Below are 24,377 nucleotides of genomic sequence, written 5' to 3' on the forward strand. Positions count from 1 at the left end.
CTGAGTACGCCTGATGTTGTCTATACAGCCAGCAGAAAGAAGACTTCACGCATCTATCAGCGCTGGCGGGAGTTGATGAGCCATGGAGAAAGAGTAAAAGTCGTAGATGACCCTGACTGTGTTGTGTTATTTGCAATTGATGAACTCTTCTTTGGGCGCTGTATAGACCGCCTCCTTCTATTCCTTAATAAGGTATTTTATGAGGAAGAATTGCTGCTAGTACACCCGCTAGTTTCTCCTTTCTCTCATCTCCATATAATAGGACGCCTCCAGCAGAAGAAGAGAATGTTATCTCAGAATAAAGGTCATCTACAATCACTTTCATCTGTGGATTTCGTGCGTGTATAAAAGAAGACCGTTTTTAGAATCATCTTCACACTTCTCTCTCAACTCTATTCAGAAGAGCAGCAAAACACTCCCCACTTGCAAAAATGAAATACGTAAGTCGACACTTGGAAGTTTCTGGTCAAATTTTGAAATTCACAACCTTATCTTTAAATCTTGATTCTCTCACTGTGCATATTGCTAGATCATCGCTCTCGCTTTCTTGGCTGCTGTAGCCCTTGCCGCACCTCAAGGTGACAATAAGCCAATTGAAATTGTGTCATCCAACAGCGAAATGAACGCTGATGGCAGCTATTCTTTCGAGTAAGTTTCCAAGCTGCTAAATATTTTTTGCTCAGAGTAATTAATTCTATTTAATTTGTCGCTAAATTTAACAGTTTCGAAAGCGCTGATGGCACCAAGGTCTCCGAGAGTGGCAGCCAGAAGCAAGTCGGACCTAAACCCGAGGATATCGGCACCGTCTCCAAGGGATCTTATTCGTACACCTCTCCCGATGGCGTCGTCATCACCGTCAACTGGACCGCCGATGAAAACGGTTTCCAGGCCACCGGTGACCACCTCCCCACTCCTCCCCCCATGCCCGAGCACGTCGTCAAGATGCTCGCCGACTTGAAGGCTGCCGGTCTTCTGTAAACGACTCAATCTTTAAAATTTCCGCTGTGTATGTACATAATGCCCAACTCTCCTCGAGTATAAAGTCGACATCAGTTTGGAATGGGCTTGTATCATATAACAACTTCCTTGTGTGAAAGTGAGAAATAAATTCAACTTTATCAGCCTTTATGAAATAAGTATTTCCTTTTTAATTTCCATTGTTGATTGGGGGGAAAATCTGGGAAAATAAAAATAATCGTTAAGCGCAGTGATCTGAAGACTGCAGTGATATAAAAAGGGGTCGATTTTTAATGGTTATCAATCGATAATTCGATATCTTATGATTAATTGGAAGATTAGTGTCGTCTGCTTTCGACTTTCTTTGGCGACCAGCTTCGTAGGTGACTACTTCCAGTACTTCGTAGTCTGTGATACAAATTTCGAAAAAGAGATCAAGTTTAAGATTATAAAGAAAACTATCAATCTCTAGTTTGGAAACGTGCACGTGGCTGCACGAAAAATAGCTCAACAAATAAAACTATAAGTATGTGATCGTCGTGTGAACTCGGGTGTGGTGCGGTTCTTTATGGAATCGCTTAATCACTCCATGCTGTTTAGCAGGTAAATAAAACTAAGAATACAAATTTAATCATTATTGGAGCTTAACTAGAAGAGTTATACCTGTTCAAAATTTGTGAATGTTAGTTTATGACTAGTATTTATCACATATGCCCCAGTTGCTCCTTGCCGATGCATGGCAGTTTGTTTGCACTATGTAACCTGCACTTTGTGCAGATTTGAGGCCTGAGCCAGACATAATAACCACAAGATATTCAAGTTTTACTGGTACTGGTTGTCCTGTCTTCAGTACCAATCAGCATCATCGCTTGGATTATAATTTTTGTTACTTTTATTCCTAGGACCTGTTGGATGTTTTATTGATGCATGACTTGTACAAATGCAGTGTATGACACGGACACCTTAAATTATCCTGTTTATTAACAAAATAAGGTTTACCCAGTGTTTCATTTTCAACTTGCCCTTACCTGTTAAGATGTTGTTTTCCGTAAATATTAACTTATTCTTTATTTTTATTTAGATAACCAGCATCCCGTTTGATTGAAGAAAATACCGTTTCCGGCCCTGTTACGGATCTCTTCTTCCTCTTTCTTTAAATGTTCTCGTGTACACCCATGTGAGTGTGGGTGTATTCACGAGGGCCCCCTTTTTCCTATTCCTCCTGTTGGTGAATTCAACTTCTCTGCGGATGGATGAAGCAACTGTGGATGCCTGGCTGTATTTCCCAGGCTTAAAGGTAAGAAAAATTTATCTGTCTTCCTTCTTTCTAACTATTTAGTGGCGTTGATTAAAAATCGTGATAGACGTAGTTCGGAGTACGATTTTTCTGAGTTAGGCGCGGTTAGGTGGTTGCCTGGAACTGTTTTCTCTTGTTGTTTAGGTTATAAAATCTTAATCAATAGTAATAATACAATTTCTTTCAGTGAGATGAGTCCAGAATAGATATCTGTAAAATTAGGGAGCAGCGAACGGTGTCTACTCAAGAAAAGAATAAAAAACATAGAAACTTGAATGATGGTAGATATTTTGAATTTATATTTAAACCAAGTATTTAGTGGCATTGCATGTAATATTATATGGCTATAATAATTATGTTCATATTAAAAAAAAATGATAATTTAATAGATCTTGAATCCCTTTCCGTTGAAGGGGATGTGTACTGGGGCAACGGGGAGTTCGTATTCGTGGACGGGGGCAACGGGGAGAACGTACTCGTGGACGGGGGCAACTGGGAGCTCGTAGACGTGGACGGGAGCAACGGGCAAGTGGTCACCCTTGGGTTGGAATCCGGCATTATCAGCGGCCCAGGTCAAAGTGAATTTCTCGCCTTCAGGGGAAACCCAGTAGGAAGATCCTTTGTTGGTGTTGCCGTAAACCTCCTTGGTGTATTCTTTGCCGTAATCATCGACGGTGGTGACGGTGAATTTTTTCTGTTCCTGGGTCTCGTCACGGGTGGTGTAGTCAGACTGGGCGTAGCTATTACACAAATCAATTAGATTAGTTGTTAGAATTTTGCTTAAGAATTATTTTATCGGGAATAGAAGGATCGACTTACTTCCACTTGCTGCTGCCATCGATGTTGCGCTCATCAGATTGACCGGTGACGGTGATCTCGGGGTATTTGTAGTCCTTCTCGTATTTCTTCTCGTAGCTCGAGTAGCTGGAAGGGACAGCGGCAGCAACGGCCAAGATAGCGGCAATGATGAACTACGGAAGAGTTGAAAGGAATTATTTTAATAATGTAGAATATTGTTGGTTGAAAATGTAAGAATATTTTCAGTGTTGTTGCTTACCAGCTTCATATTGAATTCGGTTGGTTTGTTAAACAACTGATACTTTTAGTCTACCATGTCGGAGCTTATATAGTCCGGTGAAGGGACAAATGCAGTGTCATTCGGCTGACCCAGTTGTTTGGGGAAAAAATCACATGATACATATACTTCATTCGGCGAAGTACGAAAGGGAACCCTTCTCTTTGACAGACTACCTGTCCAATTGACGGCTTATCCATAAGCGAAATAATTTTTTTTCTCAACATTCTCCCTTTCTGATATCAAATGGAAGGAATATGATGCAAGGAATTTTTCGTTTTCAAAATCGTTGGCGGGTTTCCACTACATTTCTTGCTAAAATTTAAATTAATAGTCCATATTGCATTGCGTCTTATTAAGGTATAGTTTGCATTCTGAGAACGACATTCTAAATTAAGTTTAGCTTTCAAGATTTCATTATATTGTTCGAATCTTGAGAACCTTTCATTTATTTAGTCCCCCCTCCCCAATTATTGCATCCCTTATTGACACAGCATTAGCTTACAGTGGACATTTTAAATTAATATCATGACAAAGTATATTAATTATGTCATTTTATTGCTCTGTTGATTTTGATATGACCCACATTTGTTTTCTACAACTCATTTTATAATTTTAATACCGGCAAGACATTTACACGTCTGTAGCGCTTTAGGTACTTTTAGTAATATCAAGTTATCAAGTTAAACACGTTACACTTCTTGAGCAATACATGACAATTCGTTGCAGTTTTTCACGGGGTCATACTATATCTGTTTTATCACCTACATTTGGTGCAGTCACAATAGATTCTTAGGCTAAAATGTATAAGATGTCGTAAAGTCGTATGCTTGAATAGCGGAAATTTCTATAACTAAAATTTGTTTGATTTTCCCTAATTTGATTTCCCAATTTATGACGTTTAGCTAATGTTGAGGCTAATTTATATACAATTAGGATTTCCAAATGCGGCAGAAATTCTCACTACTATATCAGATCTTCTGGGGTGTTTATTTACAACAACGCGTTCCACATCATAGCACAGAAAACATTGACATAATTTATGGTTTTTAATAAATTAGAGAATTTAATAGATCTTGAATCCTTTTCCGTTGAAGGGGATGTGGACTGGGGCAACGGGGAGTTCGTATTCGTGGACGGGGGCAACTGGGAGAACGTACTCATGGACGGGGGCAACTGGGAGCTCGTAGACGTGGACGGGAGCAACGGGCAAGTGGTCACCTTTGGGTTGGAATCCGGCGTTATCAGCGGCCCAGGTCAAAGTGAATTTCTCGCCTTCAGGGGAAACCCAGTAGGAAGATCCTTTGTTGGTGTTGCCGTAAACCTCCTCGGTGTATTCTTTGCCGTAATCATCGACGGTGGTGACGGTGAATTTTTTCTGTTCCTGGGTCTCGTCACGGGTGGTGTAGTCAGACTGGGCGTAGCTATTACACAAATCAATTAGATTAGTTGATTAGAATTTTGCTTAAGAACTATTTTATCAGGAATAGAAGGATCGACTTACTTCCACTTGCTGCTGCCATCGAGATTGCGCTCATCAGATTGACCGGTGACGGTGATCTCGGGATATTTGTAGTCCTTCTCGTATTTCTTCTCGTAGCTCGAGTAGCTGGAAGGGACGGCGGCAGCAACGGCCAAGATAGCGGCAATGACGAACTGTAACGTAAAATCAGAGTTTAGTTGAAGGTTTTTAAAATGTTTTTAATATAAGAATATTCGTTTTTAAAAATTAATTAGTAAGAAATATTGGCTTGGGGTTGACTTACAAGCTTCATGGTTGGATATAGTTCGGTTAGCTGTGAGTAACTGATATCCTTTTCACCGTTAAACTTTTTATTTATACGATCGGATCGACAACGCACATTCCGCTCTTGCTCCACACCCACACGTGGATTTCTCTCATGCACCAGGAATTTGCACATTTCCATGGCCATATGTAAGTTACATATACAGCAACCGAGGTGTTCCCTATCGGTTACCAACCCTCCTTATTACACAGTTACTTTCAGACACTAGACACTATACACTTGACCCTCATATCTGTAGCTTTCCCTTTATGTTATTCGTGGCATTGTAAACTTGTTCCTGATCGTCTAGAGGAGGTAGATTATTCTGAAAGCCTCATAGCCTCATACTTTTTTATCGCTTGGCAATAATGTTTAAATGAAATTCGAAACAATTTTTTTAAAACTAATTATGGAGTTGTTGATTCGTTTAGTTACTGGAGCTTTTGGCTGATTGCACGACGGCTTCTGATCCTACTTTCCTATTAATTAATGTTTAGTCTGAACCGTAGTGTCAAATCCAGACGGAATTCCACAGAATTCCAACTATAAATAAATCTTTCGACATGGTTACTCAGTCAAATATATCGTTTTTAATTCTCGGTATAGAGATCTGGAACCCTTATTCGGTACTGACCGATTTGGATTCACATCAAATAAATCAGACGCCTAGTTTATTTCTATTGACATTCTATTCTAGTTTCCAAATCATGGCAGGATAAACTAGTCATATTTTTATTTTATTTTTTTTTAATTCAAAATGTCTGGCGCCATTCTTTAAGTAGCACAAACTAGTTTTTTATTCTTTCTTTATAATATCTGTTTTATTCAATGCCACGGTCCTTTCACTTGATACAACCTTTATTGCGTTTCAAGTCCAACAAAATTGCAGTTAATTTCACTTGCAAGGACTCCGTGTTTGATGTCGATTACTATTGCAATCACATATAGCTAGCCGAAATGAATGTAGTATTGTAGCATTAGGGTTGTTATATGTTTTTTTGTTTCATTTCTGATTAAGGTCGTGATAGATCGGCTATACAAGCAATACTCGGAACACGCCCTGCCACGAAGAATTTCATTTCAAATAGAATAACTAGATTTAGATCACCACAGGCTATGTGTGTTACGCTTACGCATTATGTAAGAGAAAGCGAACGTGATTTATTAACCCAGTTTATGGTAACTCTCCAGGTATGGAATTTGCAACTAGAAATACCAGATTCACTCATTCTTGACGTGCTCATAAACGTTTATAGAAACAAACCATTAGAGCTAAGCTTCTAAACTACTTTTAAGTATACAGATTAAAAGCATTGCGTACATATTTGTATTGTTTTGCTTCTTCTCGTTACCTGAAACTTCAATTATTCCCTCATCTCGCTCACGATCGAATACAAGGAGGTTTCTTTAAACGGTTGGGCCATTTGTCATTCAGTGCTACATAGATGTATTACGTAGACTGGACAGGCCGCCTAACACAGACCAGCAGAGACGCAATTTTACATGAGAGTAAAAGTATCAGACGACCCTGAATGTCATGGAATTTGCAATTACAAAAAGTTTCTATTGTAGTTCCAGTGTGTCTTCCTCCATCATGGCCTAAAATAGGAATTTCATTTGAGGAAGGTACTATTCCCGTTGCTGTTACTACCCACCAATTTCTCCTTTCGCTCATCTCCATACGATAAGACGCCTCCAGCTAAAGAAGAGAATGTATTTGCTTTGGAAGGTCTTCCAATCACTTTCAGTCGAGCGTGTTAAAATATAAAAGATGGTCAGTATTGAATTCATCTTCACACTCCTCTCTCAACTCTATTCAGAAGAGCAGCAAAACACTCCCCACTTCTACAATGAAATTCGTAAGTTTTTACAAATAGTAATTCAACAAATTACAATATTTTATAATGTTATTTTTGAATCCATTTACCTTTTGTGCATACAGATCATCGCTCTCGCTTTCTTGGCTGCTGTAGCCCTTGCCGCACCTCAAGGTGACAATAAGCCAATTGAAATTGTGTCATCCAACAGCGAAATGAACGCTGATGGCAGCTATTCTTTCGAGTAAGTTTCCAAGCTGCTAAATATTATTTTGCTCAGAGTAATTAATTCTATTTAATTTGTCGCTAAATTTAACAGTTTCGAAAGCGCTGATGGCACCAAGGTCTCCGAGAGCGGCAGCCAGAAGCAAGTCGGACCTAAACCCGAGGATATCGGCACCGTCTCCAAGGGATCTTATTCGTACACCTCTCCCGATGGTGTCGTCATCACCGTCAACTGGACCGCCGATGAAAACGGTTTCCAGGCCACTGGTGACCACCTCCCCACTCCTCCCCCCATGCCCGAGCACGTCGTCAAGATGCTCGCCGACTTGAAGGCCGCCGGTGTCCTGTAAGCGACTCAATCTTTTAATTTCCGCTGTGTATGTACATAATGCCCAACTCTCCTCGAGTATAAATCGACATCAGTTTGAAATGGGCTTGTATCATATAACAACTTCCTTGTACGAAAATGAGAAAATCAAAATTTATCCCAACCGCAATTTTGTAAATTTATTCCAAATTTATTATTCATCTTTTTTATTGAGCAATGGACTGCGGACTTTTGCCGAAATGCGCATGAACGTTAGCATTTTAGCAGGCATTTGGTAGTTGACGGAAGTATTGTCGGACCTTTTGAAAATTCGAAAGTGAAAAATTTGATTGAAATTTCAAAGACGTCGAAATTTTAAGAAATCGCAAAACATATTTCTCAATTGCGGAGTTTATTTTTACAATATTACAAAGAAATGTCTTGATCAAACGTATAAATGTAGCCTTTCTGGTTCTTCATAACTTTGAGTTTTGTCAAAATTTCTTTGACAATCAAAGTGCTGTCGTAACTGATTTCGCATGCAACGATATTTTTAGCGAAGAAAGATTTCATTTGTGGGCCTTGCGCTAAATACGTTTTGAGTACACCTATGCAGTGATGTATTCGATCTGCGGGATCCCAAGGCGGGCGACAACTTTTCATGTAATGGAACAAACACGTTTTGAGGGCGTAGGATGAAGGGCTAGTTTTTCGCTGTATGGTATGTTCCGCTCCGTCCCGGTGTGGATTTCTCCGGTGATTAGACATGAGCACAAAGAATTTGAGCAGGCGTAGCACTTGAGAAACGTCGGGAAAACACGACTGATGAAGGAAAACGTCACGTTCTAACGCAAAATGAGACACTTTCCATCGGCCTCTTTCGTTGCGGCGGTGGGGGACCAACTGCCGTGACTCGACTTGGTTGTGTTGAGCGTTCAATTTGCACAAGACGTCAGGTAAATGGGGTGCGCCCGTGTCCTGGTAAGGACCACCGGCCAGGCCAGTCATATTAATGACCAGAGTTAGATCGACGCTGATTTTCATCGGTTTTTCTCGCCGGCCGCGGTAAGTAAACGTCAAAGTCACGCAAGTTTCAGAAAGAGAAACGACCGGATGGAAAAAGTGAACATTCCAGATTCGACTGCTTGCTTCTTCGACGAGGGATTTATAATAGAATAATAGACGACCTGAGCTAATGCCGTAATCGGTGTAAAATGCATCCGCTTCGGCTCCTTCCTTCGTAAAAACCACAACAGCATCTGCAATGTTGGCTGTTTCTGATGTCAAGACTGAGAAATGTTTCAACGGAATTCCAAAATCAAATTCGTTGGCCGCAAGGATATCACTCCTTTCGGCCCAGCTGCCATATTCAATCAGCGGCCCACTTTCGAATCGATCATCTAGTAACCGAATGCGATCGATCAAGCTGTTCAAATAGTTGCAAACATGACCAAAAATTGTGCACCAACGACAGGAATGGAGGCAATGCCAGTGAGAATGTTCGCTCAAGTAGAATTCCACTCCGTCCAAACTGAGTTTGTCTTTTTGCCAGGCGTCAGCCATCCACCGCCAATTGTCAGGTTCTGGAACCGGTTTCAAATCATGTTCTGTCGAAACTATAGAGCACGATCGGAGTGAAACGAGCTTCTCCTGTACGGACGGAATGAAAGCTGGAAATGTTATTCTTCTAACTGGTTTGGCGTTGACTTGGGTTTCATTTTGGTTGTGAACAAAGAACTTGTCAAACTGCCATCTTGGCCTGCACTCTGGGCACAACGAAATCGAATTCAAATTAACTTCAGTCAGGTATTCTTCAGCGAATTTACCCTTTTCACCTTCACATCGATAAAAGTTGACGTCGCTGAAATAGTGTGTCCACTCTTGGCATCCAAGTTTCGCCATATTCAACACTGATTCGCAATTCCAAATCAAATTGTCCCAGTCTTTGCGATTATGACGCATAACCCAGACGCAGGTCGAATGGAAATCGCCACATGGATTGAAAAGGAGCAGTTCAAGTGCGTGGAGATTCTGGTAAGTGCGGCAGTGAATGTCAATTCCGTTCTCAACGAGTAACTGAAAAATGGGCTGCAATTTGCCCACTTGACTGTAATAGCGACACAAAACATGAAGGACGTTCCAGCCTTCTAAATCTCGAACTTCAAGGTTGATCTTGTGTCTTATCATCAGGTGGAAAAATTTGATGAGATCGGAGCCTTGATAAAAGCGCGCTAGGTAATGAAGCACATTCCAGCCTTCCAAATCAGTAGCTTGCACATTCACTCCATTGTTGAGGAGTAATTCCATTATGGGCAACAATTCCTTTGATTGATTGAATCGCGCCAAATAGTGTAAAACATTCCATCGCCTGCGGTCTGTTTGGTTCACGTCCACTTTACCGTCGATCAGCGCTTTAATCGAATGAATTAAATTTGGTGATTGATTAAAGCGGCAAAGAATATACAATGCCATGTTGCCATTAGGGTCGGTTTCGTTTACGTTGGCACCATATTCTATCAGGATTTTAATCAGTTTGGCCTGCGAATCGTTCTGATTCTTCCAGCACACCCACAGGAGAATTGTCCACCCATTGCTGCGTAAGTTCACGTGAGCTCCTCGACGAAGAAGATTTGTTATCCTCTTCCAGTCCACGGGTTCGTGCGCTGAATTTTTGCAAAGGGACCACAATTCCAGATCTTTCTAAAAATGCGAGCCAATTTATTTGTAATTATTACATGTGTGTTATTAATAGGTATAACAATAAAACCATGTTACCTTATTTTCTAATTGTTGAGCAAGTGGCATTTTTCGCAGTTTTGCTTTCTCGTAGGTTTTAAGGTATGATTCTGAATCTTTTCAAGAACGAAAAGAAATACACTTGACCTAAGCGCCGAAAGTCTCCTTTATTTGTGAGTAAATTTTTAAAATAAGACATGTACCAATGGTTGCGAATGACGCAGCCATTTATTCTGAATTCTGATTATGTACTGAACTTGAGTTTTATACGTGTGTCGGTGTGTGTGTGTGTATGTGTTTCGCGGTTATCGCTTTTTTATTGGATCAATTTTATTAGCTAATAATGCTACGACACAATCCCGTCTACATCGCATCTCTTTCTTACGGATCTAGTTATCACTCTGAATTGCAGTGCTATAAAGCATTATCTACTGACGTGTTACCAGTCGACTCCCGACCAGGTAACAAGGGAAAGGGAGCAGAGTAACAGACCCACACAAATCGCTGTAAACTCTTATTTAGAAATGAATGATGAAATTATTTTTCTTCGAAATTCAAATAAATTTTTCTATTATGAGTTGACAATTAATGTGGCAATTAACTAAAAAAAACAGCGCAATTCTACGAGTCCACCGCAAGTCCGCAAGGCTCTGCTGAGCGCGTCATGTAGAGATGCTGTTTATCCTCTTATTGATTGCTTCAAATTTTAATGGCTGCCGTATAGTTGGTGGCGTCTGATATTTCTCTTGTAATTTTGTCGTCTTTTCCTCTAATGACCAAACGTATTGCGATACACATGACAAGACAGTTTGCTAATTTTATGTCAAGTAAGTTTGTAGGGAGAATTCCCCGTGTTTTTTAGTAAGATTCAAGCTCTATTACGGACTTTCGTCGGCTTTGTCGTTTCTCCTTCTGAGTTTGACAGAATCGTCATTATTAATCAAATTTCTTTCGTTTTGTGCAACCGTTTATTTACAACAGGCTGTTGCTGCTAGATTTTTAGTAAGCAGGTTTCAACTGCCAAAGAATCTCAAAGATGTCTAAACGACCAGCAGAAGACTCGCAGACTGGAGGGAGCTCTGGCCCTCAATGTAAAAAAGTTCAATTTGAACCCATAAGACTTGGTGCAATCTCCTCTTTAGAAGAAATGGACATGAAAGTTCTTCAATTTCAGAACAAAAAACTTTCTCAGGTTAACAATGAAATTACATTTCTATGATTCCGTCAACTTGACTTCTTTATTTATCCAACAGAGATTGGAACTCAGACAAAGAACAGAAGCAGAGTTAAGGCAAAGAATTGAACAATTGGAAAAGAGACAGATGCAGGATGATGCTGTCCTTAATGTCATTAATCGCTATTGGAATCAATTAAATGAAGATGTCAGAATTCTTTTGCAGAGGTTTGATGCAGAAACTGCTGATGAAAATGAAAGCAAAAGTAAATAATAAAAATAAATTTTATTTGGGTTTAGATACTTAAACTTTGGTATTATTCAGATGAAAGTGAGGCCACCACATCATTTCTTGCACTCCTCTCCACCTGGGACAAAGATGAGCTTGATGAGAAACTTGCTAACCGAGTGCTTGTCTCACAGCGGGCTGTGGCTAAGTTGATTAGAGCTTTTGACAGACTTCTCCAAAGGAATGAAAAAGTCACACAGGCTCTAAAAGGAGAATCTGATAACGGTCAGTCATAACTTATTTTTGTGATTAAAACAAGTAATCCAAATTTATATTTATAGGTGAAGTTGTCAATCTGGAAGAGGCTATTAAGCAGGTGAACGCTGAAATTCAAGCCGAGAACAGTAATCTTCACGTTTTGAACACTTCTCTTCATGAAAAAAATCACGCTATATCTCTTAAGGTAAGGTAAACTATTTCAAGTCCTAAGTATTTGTGTTTAACGATTTTTTAATATTCCCTTCAGTTGAAAGAGATGCAAGAGCAACTCACAGCTAAAGAGACTGAAGCGGCAGAGCTACAGAACCGAGTAGATGATTTAGACTACGAATTGCAAAAACGCAGACACCGCGCTGATTCATTGGAAAATCACTTGGGAGAAGCGCTTGAAAAGATCAAAGTTCTTCAGCAACAACATCAAGCTGGAGTTCAGGTGGAAGCAGAGAAGACTTCTGGAAGTAAAGTGGTGTCAGTCTCCCAGAAAAAAGTACAAGAAAGATTTACTTGACATAATGAATTCGTAATTAATGACGGCCTTTTTCTTAAAGATGGAAGATCAACACAAAGAATTAGAGGAGCAGAGAGAAATGGCCGCAAACCGTTTAGCTGAACTCGACCGTCTTCATCAAAATCACAGGGATGTTTTACAGCAGCTAGAGCATCTCAAGATGGATGTAAGATCACATCATTTACCAATAATAGATGTGAGGATTTACACTGTATTACTTCGTAGATTCGCCAATTGCCTGAGTCGGTAGTTGTAGAGACCACCGAATACAAGTGCCTGCAGTCGCAGTTTTCAGTGCTTTATAACGATTCCATGGGCCTCAAAACGCAATTGGACGAAGCTCGTCAACAGTGGCATACTGCCAAGAATGCCCATCTTCGCCAAATTGAGTTGATGGAGGTAATTAAAGGCTTTGTCTGTCCTTAATTTTTGTACCAATCGGTTGATTAAATTAATTTAGAGTGACGAGCTTCTGAGACAAAAGCAATTGCGAACCGAGGTCATTCAATTGGAAGACATGTTGGCTCAAGTGCGCAAAGAGTATGAGATGCTGCGTATTGAATTTGAACAACAACTGGCAGCTAATGAGCAAACCGGACCAATCAATCGTGAAATGCGCCATCTCATAACTTCATTGCAGAACCATAATCAACAGCTTAAAGGCGAAGTCCATCGTTACCGAAGGTCAGTATAACTGATTTGTACTTAACCAAATTGAATCGATGTCTTGTCGTCTAACCTTAAATTCTCCACCAATCATGGTGTCATTTGAGAAGGAAATATAGAGAAACAAGCGGAGAATTAGCCAAAACTAAGCGAGAATTGGAAGAAAGTCAGGCCAAGGTGCAAGCACTACAGGAAATTCGGGATGCTCGGGACGCCGACGCTGCTGCCCAACGCGAAGCAGCCGAGAACGCTGATACAACAGATTCTACTGGACTTTCTAGCGACACAATTGACCCAACTCTCATCAAGGATGACCTAGAAATCAAAAGAGAACCCGACGATGATTCTACAACCGAAGACACGAAAGACGACCTTGGAGATATTAAAAAAGAGAAATCTGACGTTAAAAAAGAGCCTTCCGAGACCAAGCCAGATCCAGCCGTTTTGGCTGCAGCCGCAGCGGCCGCCGCCAAAATCAAGGAGCAGAAAAATGCCGAAGCTGAAGTGGTCCGTGACCTCAAAGCTCAGCTAAAGTATGTTGACTAAAATAAAATTCAACTCTACTCATGAATCTAATCAAAAAAATTAATTTTCCTTGCAGGAAAGCACACATTGATCAAAGAGAAATGAAGCTTCTACTTGATATGTACAAAGGTGTTGGGAAAGAAACCCGAGACAAGACTCAGTTGATGGCGGCCGAGAGGAAAGCTCGTCTGGAAATAGACGACTTGAAACAGCAGCTAAAGAAGATGCAGGCTAGTTCAGAGAGCAAACGCGAGGAACGTAAACGTCTAGCCGACGATGAAGCTGTTCGAAAAATTCGTTCCCTTGAAGAAGGCGTTCACCAGTTGCAGAAACAAGTGGCGGCGCAAAAACAAGAAGAAGAAGCACTTTTGAACGAAATGGAAGTGACTGGCCAGGCATTTGAAGACATGCAAGAACAAAATTCTCGTCTAATTCAGCAGTTACGTGAAAAAGATGACGCCAATTTCAAACTCATGTCAGAACGAATTAAAGCCCAGCAAGTGCATAAATTACAAAGGGAGGAGAAAGATATGTTGGTTGAACAGGTTAGTTTGATTAAGGATTATATTGAACGATGACAAGTTTTAAATCTAAATGCATTCTCATTAGGTATCGACGTTGAATATGCAAGTTGAAGCTCAGAACCAGGTCGTTCGTCGATTGGAAGAGAAAGAGCGTTTACTTCAGAGTAGCATAACTTGCGCTGAAAAAGAACTCATGCTGAGACAACAGGCGATGGAGATGCACAAACGCAAAGCTATCGAGAGCGCCCAATCGGCCGCTGATCTTAAACTTCATTTAGGTATAGTCTTGTGATTTGTTGAAATCAGTTTGTCATTGATGATATTGTTTCATTTACAGAGAAATATCACTCTCAGATGAAAGAGGCCCAGCAAGTAGTTGCGGAAAAGACCGGAACGCTTGAAGCGGAAGCATACAAGACGCGCAGGTTGTACGAAGAGCTTGCACAGGTGAAACGTCGTGTCGAGCGTCTCAAGAAGATAGAGGCGGCAGGAACCGCCGACGAAGTTTTGCGTGAAGAATTACGCGAATACAAGGACACACTAACATGTCCTTCGTGTAAGGTGACGCGCAAAGACGCGGTCCTCACCAAATGTTTCCATGTTTTCTGTTTCGATTGCCTCCGAACCCGTTACGAGACTAGGCAAAGAAAATGCCCTAAATGCAATGCCGCTTTCGGAGCAAACGACTATCACAGGCTTTATTTGTCGTGATAAAAACCAGAAGATATAAAAAATTCACCGTTCCATTTTCAAATCATGTCCATTTTTGTTTTTGCTAAGAAATGAAAATACATTGACGTTTTCATTCTATAATGTTGTCCTCCATTTTCTGTATTACGCCCTTCGTTCAGATTTAAATATAAAATTGACAGAATAAAATACAGATATGTTTTAGGTTTCGTACGAAGAAGTTGAATGCGCATATTGTGCAATTATTATGCCACGGTGCAATAGAATTTTCGTTCAAAATTCCAGGAAAAATGTGCAAACGTGGAAGAAGCTAAGTAGCAGACGATGAATGGCAATGGCAGATAGGCAGTAAAGAATTTCTCCGCTAGATGCTATACAATCGCCTGTATCAGGCGGCAAATGCAATGCAATAAAATTTTTTACCTTCGTCATGAAGTCAGTCTGTAACTCTGTACTTCATGCCTTCGTGTTGTAACAAAACTGAAAGTTATTTGAAAATTGCAAATACAATCAATTTGACAAATAATTTAAAGCCTACATTGTGAAATATCAACTCTGTGGACTCAAAATCGGCTAAATTTTACATCTGAAGGCTGAACCATCGCTATGGCGACCGTAGAACTCCAAAGACAGAAGAACTCCTTTTTAAAATATTAACCCGACAATAAAACTCCAGTGCCCGACAGTAGAACTCTACTACGCGACAATAGAACTCCAACGATTTTAAAATATGCACTGGAGTTCTATTGTCTGGTATTTTTAATAATATTTAAAAAAGGAGTTCTTATGTCTTTGGAGTTCTACTGTCGTTGGAGTTCTACGGTCGCCATACCTTGACTGATGGCTATTGGCTGTCACTAGGTGGATAAAACTATGTCCGCTAGATGGCGCGAATACCCGTTAGTGACGAAATTTCTGCCATTTCTTCTAAAGACACTGAGCGGAAAGGTAACCCATTCAGTCATTCTGGTGTGTTTCTTCCATGTTTTTTACTGACATACTTCGTGTGTTGAAACTGCTATCCATTTTTTCCAAAATGTCTCTAGTTCGTTTCGTCACATGCGGAACACTTTCAGAACAATTAAAGTAATTATAGTTGATCGCTACAGATTTAGTTAATGACAAGAGAGTAGATCCCTTTGCTCCTCTGTTGCAATTATGAGTTAAGACCATTATGGAAATGTGGATTACATTTGTTATTTTCAAGTTGGAAAACTTTACAACTACGAATTCCTTTGTAAGATTTATCAAGGTAATTCTGAGAGATTGTATAGTTTAACTTCATACTTCTGTCGTATGTTATGTCACATGAGATTCTGTTCCTTGATAGTAACTTGATTTTGTTTTTCAATAGCCAGGTGAAGTCTGCGCTTCTTTGTTGCAGTCTTATGTGAACATGGATTGTTTGCAGTCATCCAGTGAAAGGTGTGATTAAATTGAGCTGTTGCATGCAGTCTTTGGTGCTGATGTTGTCCTGGAGTGTGGGAGAGTTCCATGCTTCAAGTCTTCTGGGATCAGCCATATCTGAGTTGACACTGGATCATGCTGCATTGTGGTTGCCGAAATGTTGGACATCTAGTTCTAGTAGAACTGCAAGAAGACTCTTTGAAATGGTAATTTGATAAAAATTATGAGTTCTAACTTGGGAAGTATCATGCTTGGACTACTATAATTGCACACATTGTTTAATTTTAACATTTGGGGATTTCATCATGTCAATTGTCAACAACTCTTTTCTTCGATCATGTGTAAATTGAGTTATCGATTGTTTAAGGGGAATTGGTTAACAAGATAGGCAGATACTGTAGAAGAATGTTTTTGTTTCGCTGCAGAGCACTACAAATTTCAAATGAATTAAATGAGTAATCTAGTTTCATGTAAATTTTTGTTTAAACTATAGTTATCAGAGAGTGTTGCCATAGAATATTTGGGTGAACTCTATTTGAGATGATTTATTTTATATTTTTTACAAAATTTCCATTGATCAAACATTAATTTCATTTTGGTCATAGGTTTATGTTTACGTAGCAGTGATGTTAACTGTCCAATATGGCATGTTGTTGCAGCCTATACTGGTGAAAGATTTTTGCATCGAGTTATGCTGTTGCTGTTCCTTGGTGCCGGACTGCTGGTGTTGTGCACAAAAATTACATCCAGTTTTAATTGTTATTTGTGTCTATGCAGTTAACCATTTATATGTTGAAAAAGAACAGAAAAGTTCCTTGGTGTTGAATCGGTAGTGTTGTGCTACATAAGTTACATCCAGTATTTTGTTTAATTGCTATTTGCGTCAATGAAGTTAACCGTTTATATGTTGAGAATGAAAAAAATAGTAATACGGGGAATTTTTACGTTGAACGAAAAATAACATGCCTTCGCGATTGGGAAACCAGCGAGGAGGAGATTGGGGGGGGGGACAATTTATTTTCATTAACTAGAAGAAGTCGTGGTTTGTTTTAATAAGGTAGACATGAAATCCTTTGTCTATCACATCCATATACCTACCTATACAACCACATCTATTCCTCAAACCCCATAACTTCCACCAACATCCATTCCTTTTACCCTCATTTCCCCATAAATGTAAAAAATCTGTAATGTGTAAATATTTTTGTTAAATAAATAAACCAATTATATAATATGCAGAACTCATTTTTATTCTGGAACATTTATAAAATAAACAATTCATTAAACAGAGCGTCCGGTTCAAGACAATTTTTTTTGTGCGAGGCTTTTTAGAAAGCAATCCGCCACCCAATTTGACAAAAAGTGATAGTTTGTTTTCACGGAAATTGCGTCAGACGGTTAAAAAATTTCTAGTTCAACAATTTCATGCAGAAATTCGCATCTAGTCTACTGGTGCAAATTGCGATTCTTTAAGCTTGATTATTTAGGAGATGTGTTAAAAAAATTGTGAGTAACCAATAAATTGAACTAATTCGCTTTTTCAGAATATTTTGAAGATAGATCACAAGAAAATTTAAAAACAACAAAAGTGATCTAAAACAAAAATATTCAGAAAAAGTGGATCACTTCAATTGTTTAGCTACCCACAATTGCTTTTAACACATCACCTAAATTAATCAAGCATAAAGAATCGCAATTCGCACCAGTAGACTAGATGCAAATTTCTACATGAGATTGTTGAATTAGAAATATTGTAACCGTCTGACGAAATTTTCGTGAAAACAAACTATCACTTTTTGTCAAATTGGGTGACGGATTGCTTTCTAAAACTCGCACATGCAGTGTCGGCGTAGATCCAGGGAGATTACCTGGAAATGGAAGAGGAGAGAAGAGTGCGAGGCAAGTTTTACTGGGGAGCGATTAGTCATACTAGGCTTCCGGGTTAGACTCATGACCCTCTAAAAGTTTTCGTCGGATCATGCGCCTTCCAAGTCCCCGTTCGACCAGAGCCCTCCCCTCCTCCTGGTTTCACAGCGGGTGAGTGACCACCGGCGGGCGAGTGACCACCGGCGGGCGTTGGTTAGTGGTTAGATAGGGAAACGTGGCCACAGAAAAGAAGGGAGCCCAGAAATGCACTTGTAATTGAATCTAACTACACAATTTATCAGTCTTGGATTACAGCATTCTCTCGTCGGTTTTCACCAGTGGCTGAAGTCCATGACAAATAGCGAAGGATTACCCTGTAAGCAGAATGAACATTTATTTGGATGGCAATAATATTCAAACAAGATTGTAGCGACAGAAAGCAATACCTCAAATAAAGATGGCCCGCTTAAGAAAGTAAAAGGGAGATTCAAGGGTAGCAGCCAACAGGTTATTAGTAAACAAGGGTCCTTGTTGACTTTCTTGAAAGAACATGACCTCTCATTAAGGCTGCCATGCAAATTTAGAAATTCTGGAGTTTAGAACCTGTAAATAAAAAAAATAAAAAAAGTCACCTTGTGTATAATTTGGGTCATCAAGGTGTTTGACGTCTATGATCTAAAAGAATAAACAATTATCAGTGTACACTCAAAAGCGTCTCTTAAACATTAGATAGACGTAAGTGGAGATCAATACTTTAAATACATATTAGACTGCAATGGAAATAGTTCAGTGACATGATAAGTGAACTTACACATGAAACCACCAATCAGTTATCCAATCTTCTCTCGAGAAGATGAAATGTGAGATTGGTCTATGCTGGGGTTGGTGATCTAGCAAGTCCAATACAAACAGCAGATAATTATGACTCCTAATAAAAGGCAAGAAGAATATATGTTTCAGCAATACATGAAATATATAAAGCTAGGGTTGGTTATTACCTGTATCATTTCGATGGCACATTCAGTAGAATCCAATGATTTTGAACAAAATAGTTGACGGTAGGTTGCACGACGGCCACGACCCTTTCACGTTTCCTCCTATAAGTTGATGAGAAACATTAAGGTTATCCAACATATCCACGGAATAGAACACATCGCCGACAAGTTAGAGACGAAATCACTTGAATTTACCTATGAATTCATTGGTAATTTTCGAAGAAACTTTTGACAGCAAACCGCCATTCCATAACTGACACAATCAACACGCCATCTATTTGACACGTCTCAAAACTCAGTATTGGCAGGTGGTCTTAAGATAAGATAAGATACTCACAAAACTTGAAAAGTCCATATTTGTTTGCTAAAACCTAGCATTCAATCCTTAGAACTGTACAGAAAACAAAGCTCACTTGCTAGTTTCATGCAAATTTTCCGGAAGTATACCGGAAGTAGGCGATAGCGCCTTAACTATTGAGCTGCCGACAAAATTAACCAAATATTCGTGATCTCCATGAAATTTGGGGTCGATTAGGTGTAATTTCAACGAAATCCAGAATTTTGTCAAAATCGATAATTTTCCTGAACTATAGTTCAGGATAATTCTTGAAACCGGAAGTACGCGTACGTACAAAAAAAAACATGAACTTTACCACAAATTTGACGAGGATCACGAATATGTGGTTCTTTTGTGCGTCGAATGAATATTTACTAAACTACTGATTGAAATGAGAAAACCGGAAGTAGAAATAAAGCACATTATTATTAAAAACTAACAAGTGAGCTTTGTTGCTCAAACAGAAACTGACAGTTTTCACCCAAAAGTTCCCTGTAGTAGAAGTGAGAAATTTCTTTAGAGATGTGCAAAGTAAACGTAATTAAACTGAGTGTAAAATGATCAAAGTATGACGTCTAGCGTCAGAAAAAGAAACATTGACATCAAAACAATGTCCGCTCTAGCTCGTTGACACTCAATTGAATGAAGAAATAAACAAAGGCAAATGACTTCGATACTCACGGCATATACTCCTCTCCAAATTTATAGGTCATCTCGTCTTCACCAAAAAGCCTCCACTGCTGCAGCATCACACATATCACAACATACGAAATCCCTAAGGTAGTATAATGAGGAGAAGGCAGTTTTACAGTTGACATTCGTTTCTGTGCCCTGTCTATGGCATCTGTTTGTGATTCCAGGTTGTTGACGAAATATCACTTCTTTTAACTTTATTCCTGTTATTCTGCACTTTGCCTTACTTGTGATGAATCTTTCTTTTTCTCTGTAGGTTTCAATGACCGCTGATGTTCACTGTTAATGGAGATGCTGCCTATGGAAGAGAGGTGTGCTTAAAGTTGATGCTTCTGCTGGTGTCTTTGGTGTCACAGTTCAATGTGTTGTTCGTTATATTGTCTGTCATGGCAAATCTCTTCTCTCTGTCACTCAAATCTCATCCATGCATTTACAATTGAGGTAACCTGATCTTACATGATCTAGGAGTGCTTCAATCGAAAACTGCTAGATCAAGAAACCTTACATGCACCAAACAAATAATAACACTCTGTTGTTATCTTGTTTGATTAAGCAACAGGCCACCTGCAATCAAATAAAATTATAGGCCTTATCACACTTGTGTTTCATGAGGTTGTGAAGTACATGAAAGGTAATAATCAGAAGAAAGTAATAGATAATGAAAATATGCCAATAGAAATATAAGATATTTAGACAACACTGTAATATAAAGATTTCATGAAGAATACATAACTATCTACAATTAAATTACATTTATTTTTCTGCTATTATGTACATTTATTTCACATATTTTAATCATTCTTCTTACATTCATTAAAATTATTTTATACAATATGATACATTCAATTTTCCTTACAAAGTTCAGTCAATCAATAGAGACTTTGCCTTGATTGGAACACAAACTGAAAAGGAAAGAAAAGAGTCATGATTTATGAACCTTCCAAGTCCCCGTTCGATCTACTTCTCATCTCACTACTTTCACCGCGGGTGAGTGACCACCGGGCTGGCGTTAAATCCTGGTTAGTTAGGGAAACGGAAACAAATAAGGTGCCCAAAACTACACTTGTCTACAGCGTAGTCATACAATCCACTTATCACACAACAAGGAGAACAATATCTCACCACCACACTCCAGGATAATAAGAATTCCAATTGTCGAAGCTGCGTAAACACCAACACCTACAAAATACAAATTACTTCCAGGCGAAATAACCTCATTCAGCCTCAGGCAGAGAGTGTTTGACGAACAATACCCGTTGTTGTTGCAGGATCAGTGTTCTTTAGATGACGGGTTAATTTTTTATTAATAAATTTTTCCCGAATTTAAGCGAGCTATATTTCTAGTTAGGTAGTACGCACAATAGTTATTGGCCCGAGCTTTAGTTTCTTCACGGTCTTTGAGTGATTGGCCCATAAGTTAAGAAAGATAAGGTCATCGACTCATCGTACTAGCAGCCCTTGTGTTAACCCTTAGCAGAAACCTCAAGTTCCAACCAAAATCTTCATTCCTATGACAATGGGTTGCGACAATTTAGGCGTTCCTACTATCTTGCGTTTAGGCATTCGGGGAAGACTTCCCTCACCAGTTTCAACATCCAAGATCAATGCCCAAGTTTCCGTTAATAAAGCTTTTATCCTTAGTTACCCACCGCATCGGTTTTCATTAACAATAAACATCAAAATCTTTAGAAAAATGGAAGTCAGTTCTCCCTCTCCCCAACTTCCTCTTGTTACTTTCCCAATCGCAAAGAAATGTTGATTATTTGTTGGACATAAACACTCCCCATTTTTTTGTTTGTTTCTTCTTCAAATAAAAATGGTTAACTGCATGGACACAAAGACAATTAACCAAAATAGCCTACTGGATGCATCTGCCGTAACACGTAACCATCACCAAGGAACAGCTCAACAGCAACAGTTAAGTGAGCCACAGTTGAGTTCTCTCCAATGGGTAGATCCAAGCAGGCGAGTTATTCTTGGGGCCGTGATGGAAATTTTGAATGAAATCGGGTTAGATGCTACACTTCGTGTTACGGTCCAACTCAATTGACCGTTGAGATGAATTTCATACCCCTTGGTGTTTCTAAATCTGTTGAAAAGAATAAAATGCTCATTAGCTATGGTTTCAAGTGAAATTAAAGAAATTAAAATGTTTCCTATTACCTGGGCCACCAGGTCACGTGTAATGTAAGTGATGAAGGTTTGATGACGGAAAACTTGAGCGACAAGTTACATTAACAGTGTCTCTCGTCTGACGTCCAGTTCTTACTGACCGCAAGGGGATTGATCGTGTACTGGTTTACATACGTCAGCTGCCGGCCTTGCATATCCACTTGAGAATGACGTCGGTTGGTAAGGAGATTTTGATTTGGTGGGTGTACCACTGCTTTCTTCCGTGATGACTCCACCAGAACCAAGCCAACAAGGGCATGCCATAATAATGCCGTCTTGGAGCGCGTATAAGTTCCGATGGCTGCTGGCAAACTAGTATTAGAAGTTCTTCTGGCTCTACTTTGGGTTCAGATTCTTCCTCTTTTTCAACGTTGACGACCATTTGAAAGTCATCTCTAGCAAAATTAGAGATAGGATTTGATTTTGCCTAGATTATAACGAACCATTAGCGTCTTTTATGACTAAAACTATGTAGTCTAATTGAATGGAACTTCACATTCTTCTGTCAGCTATATTGTGGGAGCCACCTGTCAATTCAACAGCCACAAGCGGTTTCCTCCAGGCTGCCAGTTTCTTCGATAAAAATTCGTTTTTACAATTAATCAGTATTTGCGCCGATGTCGGTCGTAACCCAAATATTCCAAATCCTGATAAAACAAATAAAGAATGCCATTAATATATACGTATTCAACAAAAATATATAAAAAAAAAACTTTGTATGTAAATCTTTTATATGGTTAAACATGTTGGAACTGTGGGAATCGGTGAGATGTAAGACCATTTAATCCTACTTCATATCTTTACTTGATTTGTACTTTCTTTTCTTTATGTTCTTCAGTTTCACCAGGTTTCACTTAGTATGTAAAAAGGTCTTTACTGGCTTTACACACGGTGAGATCCTAGTAAAGAGCTAATAATGCTAAATACAGTTGGTTTTTTAATTTTAGAAAAAATCCTGCAGAAGATAAGTTTGAAATTGTCTGTCTGTGATGATGCACTCACACTTAACCACCCACAAAATTTCAACACACACTTTCTTTATTCTAAATTTCTCGTTATGTAGAAAATGGTGCTTTCTCAAAATAGTTCAGAACACTTTTTCCACTAGAAGAATTTCCCCTGTCTTCTCTACTTCAACACCTACACAGTTAATCAAACATATATTCCAGAAACTTGGCGTGTAAAAAGACATGAGAAGATTAAAGCAATGCCTGAGCTGTTTCCACTTCTGCTGGCTTCCCACTTTTGAGCTCCACTGGTAGGCCTACTCCACATTTCCCAACTAAAACAATTGGAGGTCTGGAACCTTAATAGAATAAAATAAACTATTACTATTAGCAGCTTCATATTAAACCTTAATTAAAGTTGTGATAGACACTAGATTTTATACGACGTGAGCGATTCTCACCCGACAGACAGGCGTGGACGATTGCCCGCCATAGAAACTAGAAAAAAGCCACCATTAAATCAAACAACAAGTTTCCCATGAAAGCCGCGAGATGGGGCACGGACTCGGCCATTTCGCCATCTAGAGAGGAGCGTTTGAGTCAAAAGTTGATTTACTAAACCGTTAACGGTTTAACGGCACGTCATAACCTTCAATAACGTTAAACAATTTTTAAACATTTCCTCGAATACGTGGTGAAGTCGTAGAGCTAATACAAGTTCAATGGTTCATTCAAAAAAAAACAGGGCATTACGAAACTATGATTATTTTTGTGAAATGCAAACACGAGAAAGATAAGCCCAGGATGAGCCATCTTTACTTGGGTGTGTAACACTTTTTGTCCAGCTGCTATCCTGTTTTCTACAGATTGCCAATAAAGTGAAATCACGCCAATGTTACGCTCGGTGTAACCAGCGATCCAGTCTATTGTAGCCTTCGTCTCGAACATTTAAACACGGTAAATAATCCGTTAAATGACAAATGGGCTGCGATAGCTATATTGCACTTCGCCAAACAAGGTATGAAAGTGACGACAAAAATAATTTTATTTATAGCTACAATATTTTTGTAAAGACCACACCAAATGAAAAAAAAAAAAAAAAAAAACCTATCGAATATATACAGACATGCAAGCTTTCTTCTTCAGATCATAAGAGCGTGGGGA

General features: G+C 39.2%; 5 protein-coding genes and 3 long non-coding RNA genes across 15 annotated transcripts; 4 read left to right on the plus strand and 4 right to left on the minus strand.

Moving 5' to 3' along the window:
* Window positions 1–287: 287 nt before the first annotated feature.
* Window positions 288–7,655, plus strand: LOC124195841 (endocuticle structural glycoprotein SgAbd-3-like). Of its 3 annotated transcripts, XM_046590438.1 has the most exons (4): window positions 5,227–6,631; window positions 6,689–6,975; window positions 7,059–7,177; window positions 7,253–7,655. In XM_046590438.1, the coding sequence occupies exons 2-4, from the start codon at window positions 6,967–6,969 to the stop codon at window positions 7,506–7,508; spliced, it is 384 nt and encodes a 127-aa protein (XP_046446394.1). In that variant the 5' UTR covers window positions 5,227–6,631; window positions 6,689–6,966; the 3' UTR covers window positions 7,509–7,655. The 3 variants fall into 3 exon arrangements, with proteins under 3 accessions (XP_046446397.1, XP_046446396.1, XP_046446394.1); XM_046590441.1 differs by lacking the exons at window positions 5,227–6,631; window positions 6,689–6,975; window positions 7,059–7,177; window positions 7,253–7,655 and adding exons at window positions 288–440; window positions 530–648; window positions 723–1,128; XM_046590440.1 differs by lacking the exons at window positions 5,227–6,631; window positions 6,689–6,975 and adding an exon at window positions 310–440.
* Window positions 2,531–3,376, minus strand: LOC124195839 (larval cuticle protein 65Ag1-like). Its single transcript, XM_046590436.1, has 3 exons — window positions 3,312–3,376; window positions 3,074–3,225; window positions 2,531–2,994 (listed from the first exon to the last, which is right to left on the minus strand). Exons 1-3 carry the CDS (start codon window positions 3,318–3,320, stop codon window positions 2,637–2,639), a joined length of 519 nt encoding a protein of 172 aa, XP_046446392.1. The 5' UTR covers window positions 3,321–3,376; the 3' UTR covers window positions 2,531–2,636.
* LOC124195840 (larval cuticle protein 65Ag1-like) lies at window positions 4,301–5,212 on the minus strand. Its single transcript, XM_046590437.1, has 3 exons — window positions 5,096–5,212; window positions 4,834–4,985; window positions 4,301–4,753 (listed from the first exon to the last, which is right to left on the minus strand). Exons 1-3 carry the CDS (start codon window positions 5,102–5,104, stop codon window positions 4,396–4,398), a joined length of 519 nt encoding a protein of 172 aa, XP_046446393.1. The 5' UTR covers window positions 5,105–5,212; the 3' UTR covers window positions 4,301–4,395.
* A 209-nt stretch (window positions 7,656–7,864) lies between the features above and the next one.
* On the minus strand, window positions 7,865–10,417 carry LOC124195837. Its single transcript, XM_046590435.1, has 2 exons — window positions 10,241–10,417; window positions 7,865–10,165 (listed from the first exon to the last, which is right to left on the minus strand). The coding sequence occupies exons 1-2, from the start codon at window positions 10,268–10,270 to the stop codon at window positions 7,892–7,894; spliced, it is 2,304 nt and encodes a 767-aa protein (XP_046446391.1). The 5' UTR covers window positions 10,271–10,417; the 3' UTR covers window positions 7,865–7,891.
* Window positions 10,418–10,868: 451 nt separating this feature from the next.
* LOC124195842 (E3 ubiquitin-protein ligase Bre1-like) lies at window positions 10,869–14,916 on the plus strand. 4 transcript variants are annotated; one of them, XM_046590442.1, is made up of 13 exons: window positions 10,869–11,028; window positions 11,183–11,393; window positions 11,455–11,641; window positions 11,701–11,889; window positions 11,946–12,067; window positions 12,131–12,370; window positions 12,432–12,557; window positions 12,617–12,790; window positions 12,852–13,075; window positions 13,165–13,590; window positions 13,659–14,127; window positions 14,192–14,384; window positions 14,444–14,916. In XM_046590442.1, exons 2-13 carry the CDS (start codon window positions 11,238–11,240, stop codon window positions 14,815–14,817), a joined length of 2,880 nt encoding a protein of 959 aa, XP_046446398.1. In that variant the 5' UTR covers window positions 10,869–11,028; window positions 11,183–11,237; the 3' UTR covers window positions 14,818–14,916. The 4 variants fall into 4 exon arrangements, with proteins under 4 accessions (XP_046446398.1, XP_046446400.1, XP_046446401.1 ...); XM_046590444.1 differs by having other exon boundaries at window positions 13,168–13,590; XM_046590445.1 differs by having other exon boundaries at window positions 13,177–13,590.
* An 826-nt stretch (window positions 14,917–15,742) lies between these two features.
* Window positions 15,743–16,870, plus strand: LOC124195843. Of its 2 annotated transcripts, none has more exons than XR_006875451.1 (3): window positions 15,743–15,882; window positions 16,151–16,409; window positions 16,809–16,870. It is a non-coding gene; the product is annotated as an uncharacterized LOC124195843 (long non-coding RNA). The 2 variants fall into 2 exon arrangements; XR_006875450.1 differs by having other exon boundaries at window positions 15,780–16,048.
* Window positions 16,871–19,874: 3,004 nt separating this feature from the next.
* LOC124195848 lies at window positions 19,875–20,691 on the plus strand. Its single transcript, XR_006875454.1, has 2 exons — window positions 19,875–20,181; window positions 20,351–20,691. It is a non-coding gene; the product is annotated as an uncharacterized LOC124195848 (long non-coding RNA).
* Window positions 20,692–20,842: 151 nt separating this feature from the next.
* On the minus strand, window positions 20,843–23,765 carry LOC124195847. 2 transcript variants are annotated; one of them, XR_006875453.1, is made up of 5 exons: window positions 23,675–23,765; window positions 23,071–23,572; window positions 22,763–22,913; window positions 22,258–22,693; window positions 20,843–22,183 (listed from the first exon to the last, which is right to left on the minus strand). It is a non-coding gene; the product is annotated as an uncharacterized LOC124195847 (long non-coding RNA). The 2 variants fall into 2 exon arrangements; XR_006875452.1 differs by having other exon boundaries at window positions 20,845–22,183; window positions 23,071–23,693.
* Between the last annotated feature and the right edge of the window lie 612 nt (window positions 23,766–24,377).

The sequence above is a fragment of the Daphnia pulex genome, chromosome 6 (assembly GCF_021134715.1).
Source record: "Daphnia pulex isolate KAP4 chromosome 6, ASM2113471v1".
Taxonomy (NCBI): domain Eukaryota; kingdom Metazoa; phylum Arthropoda; class Branchiopoda; order Diplostraca; family Daphniidae; genus Daphnia; species Daphnia pulex.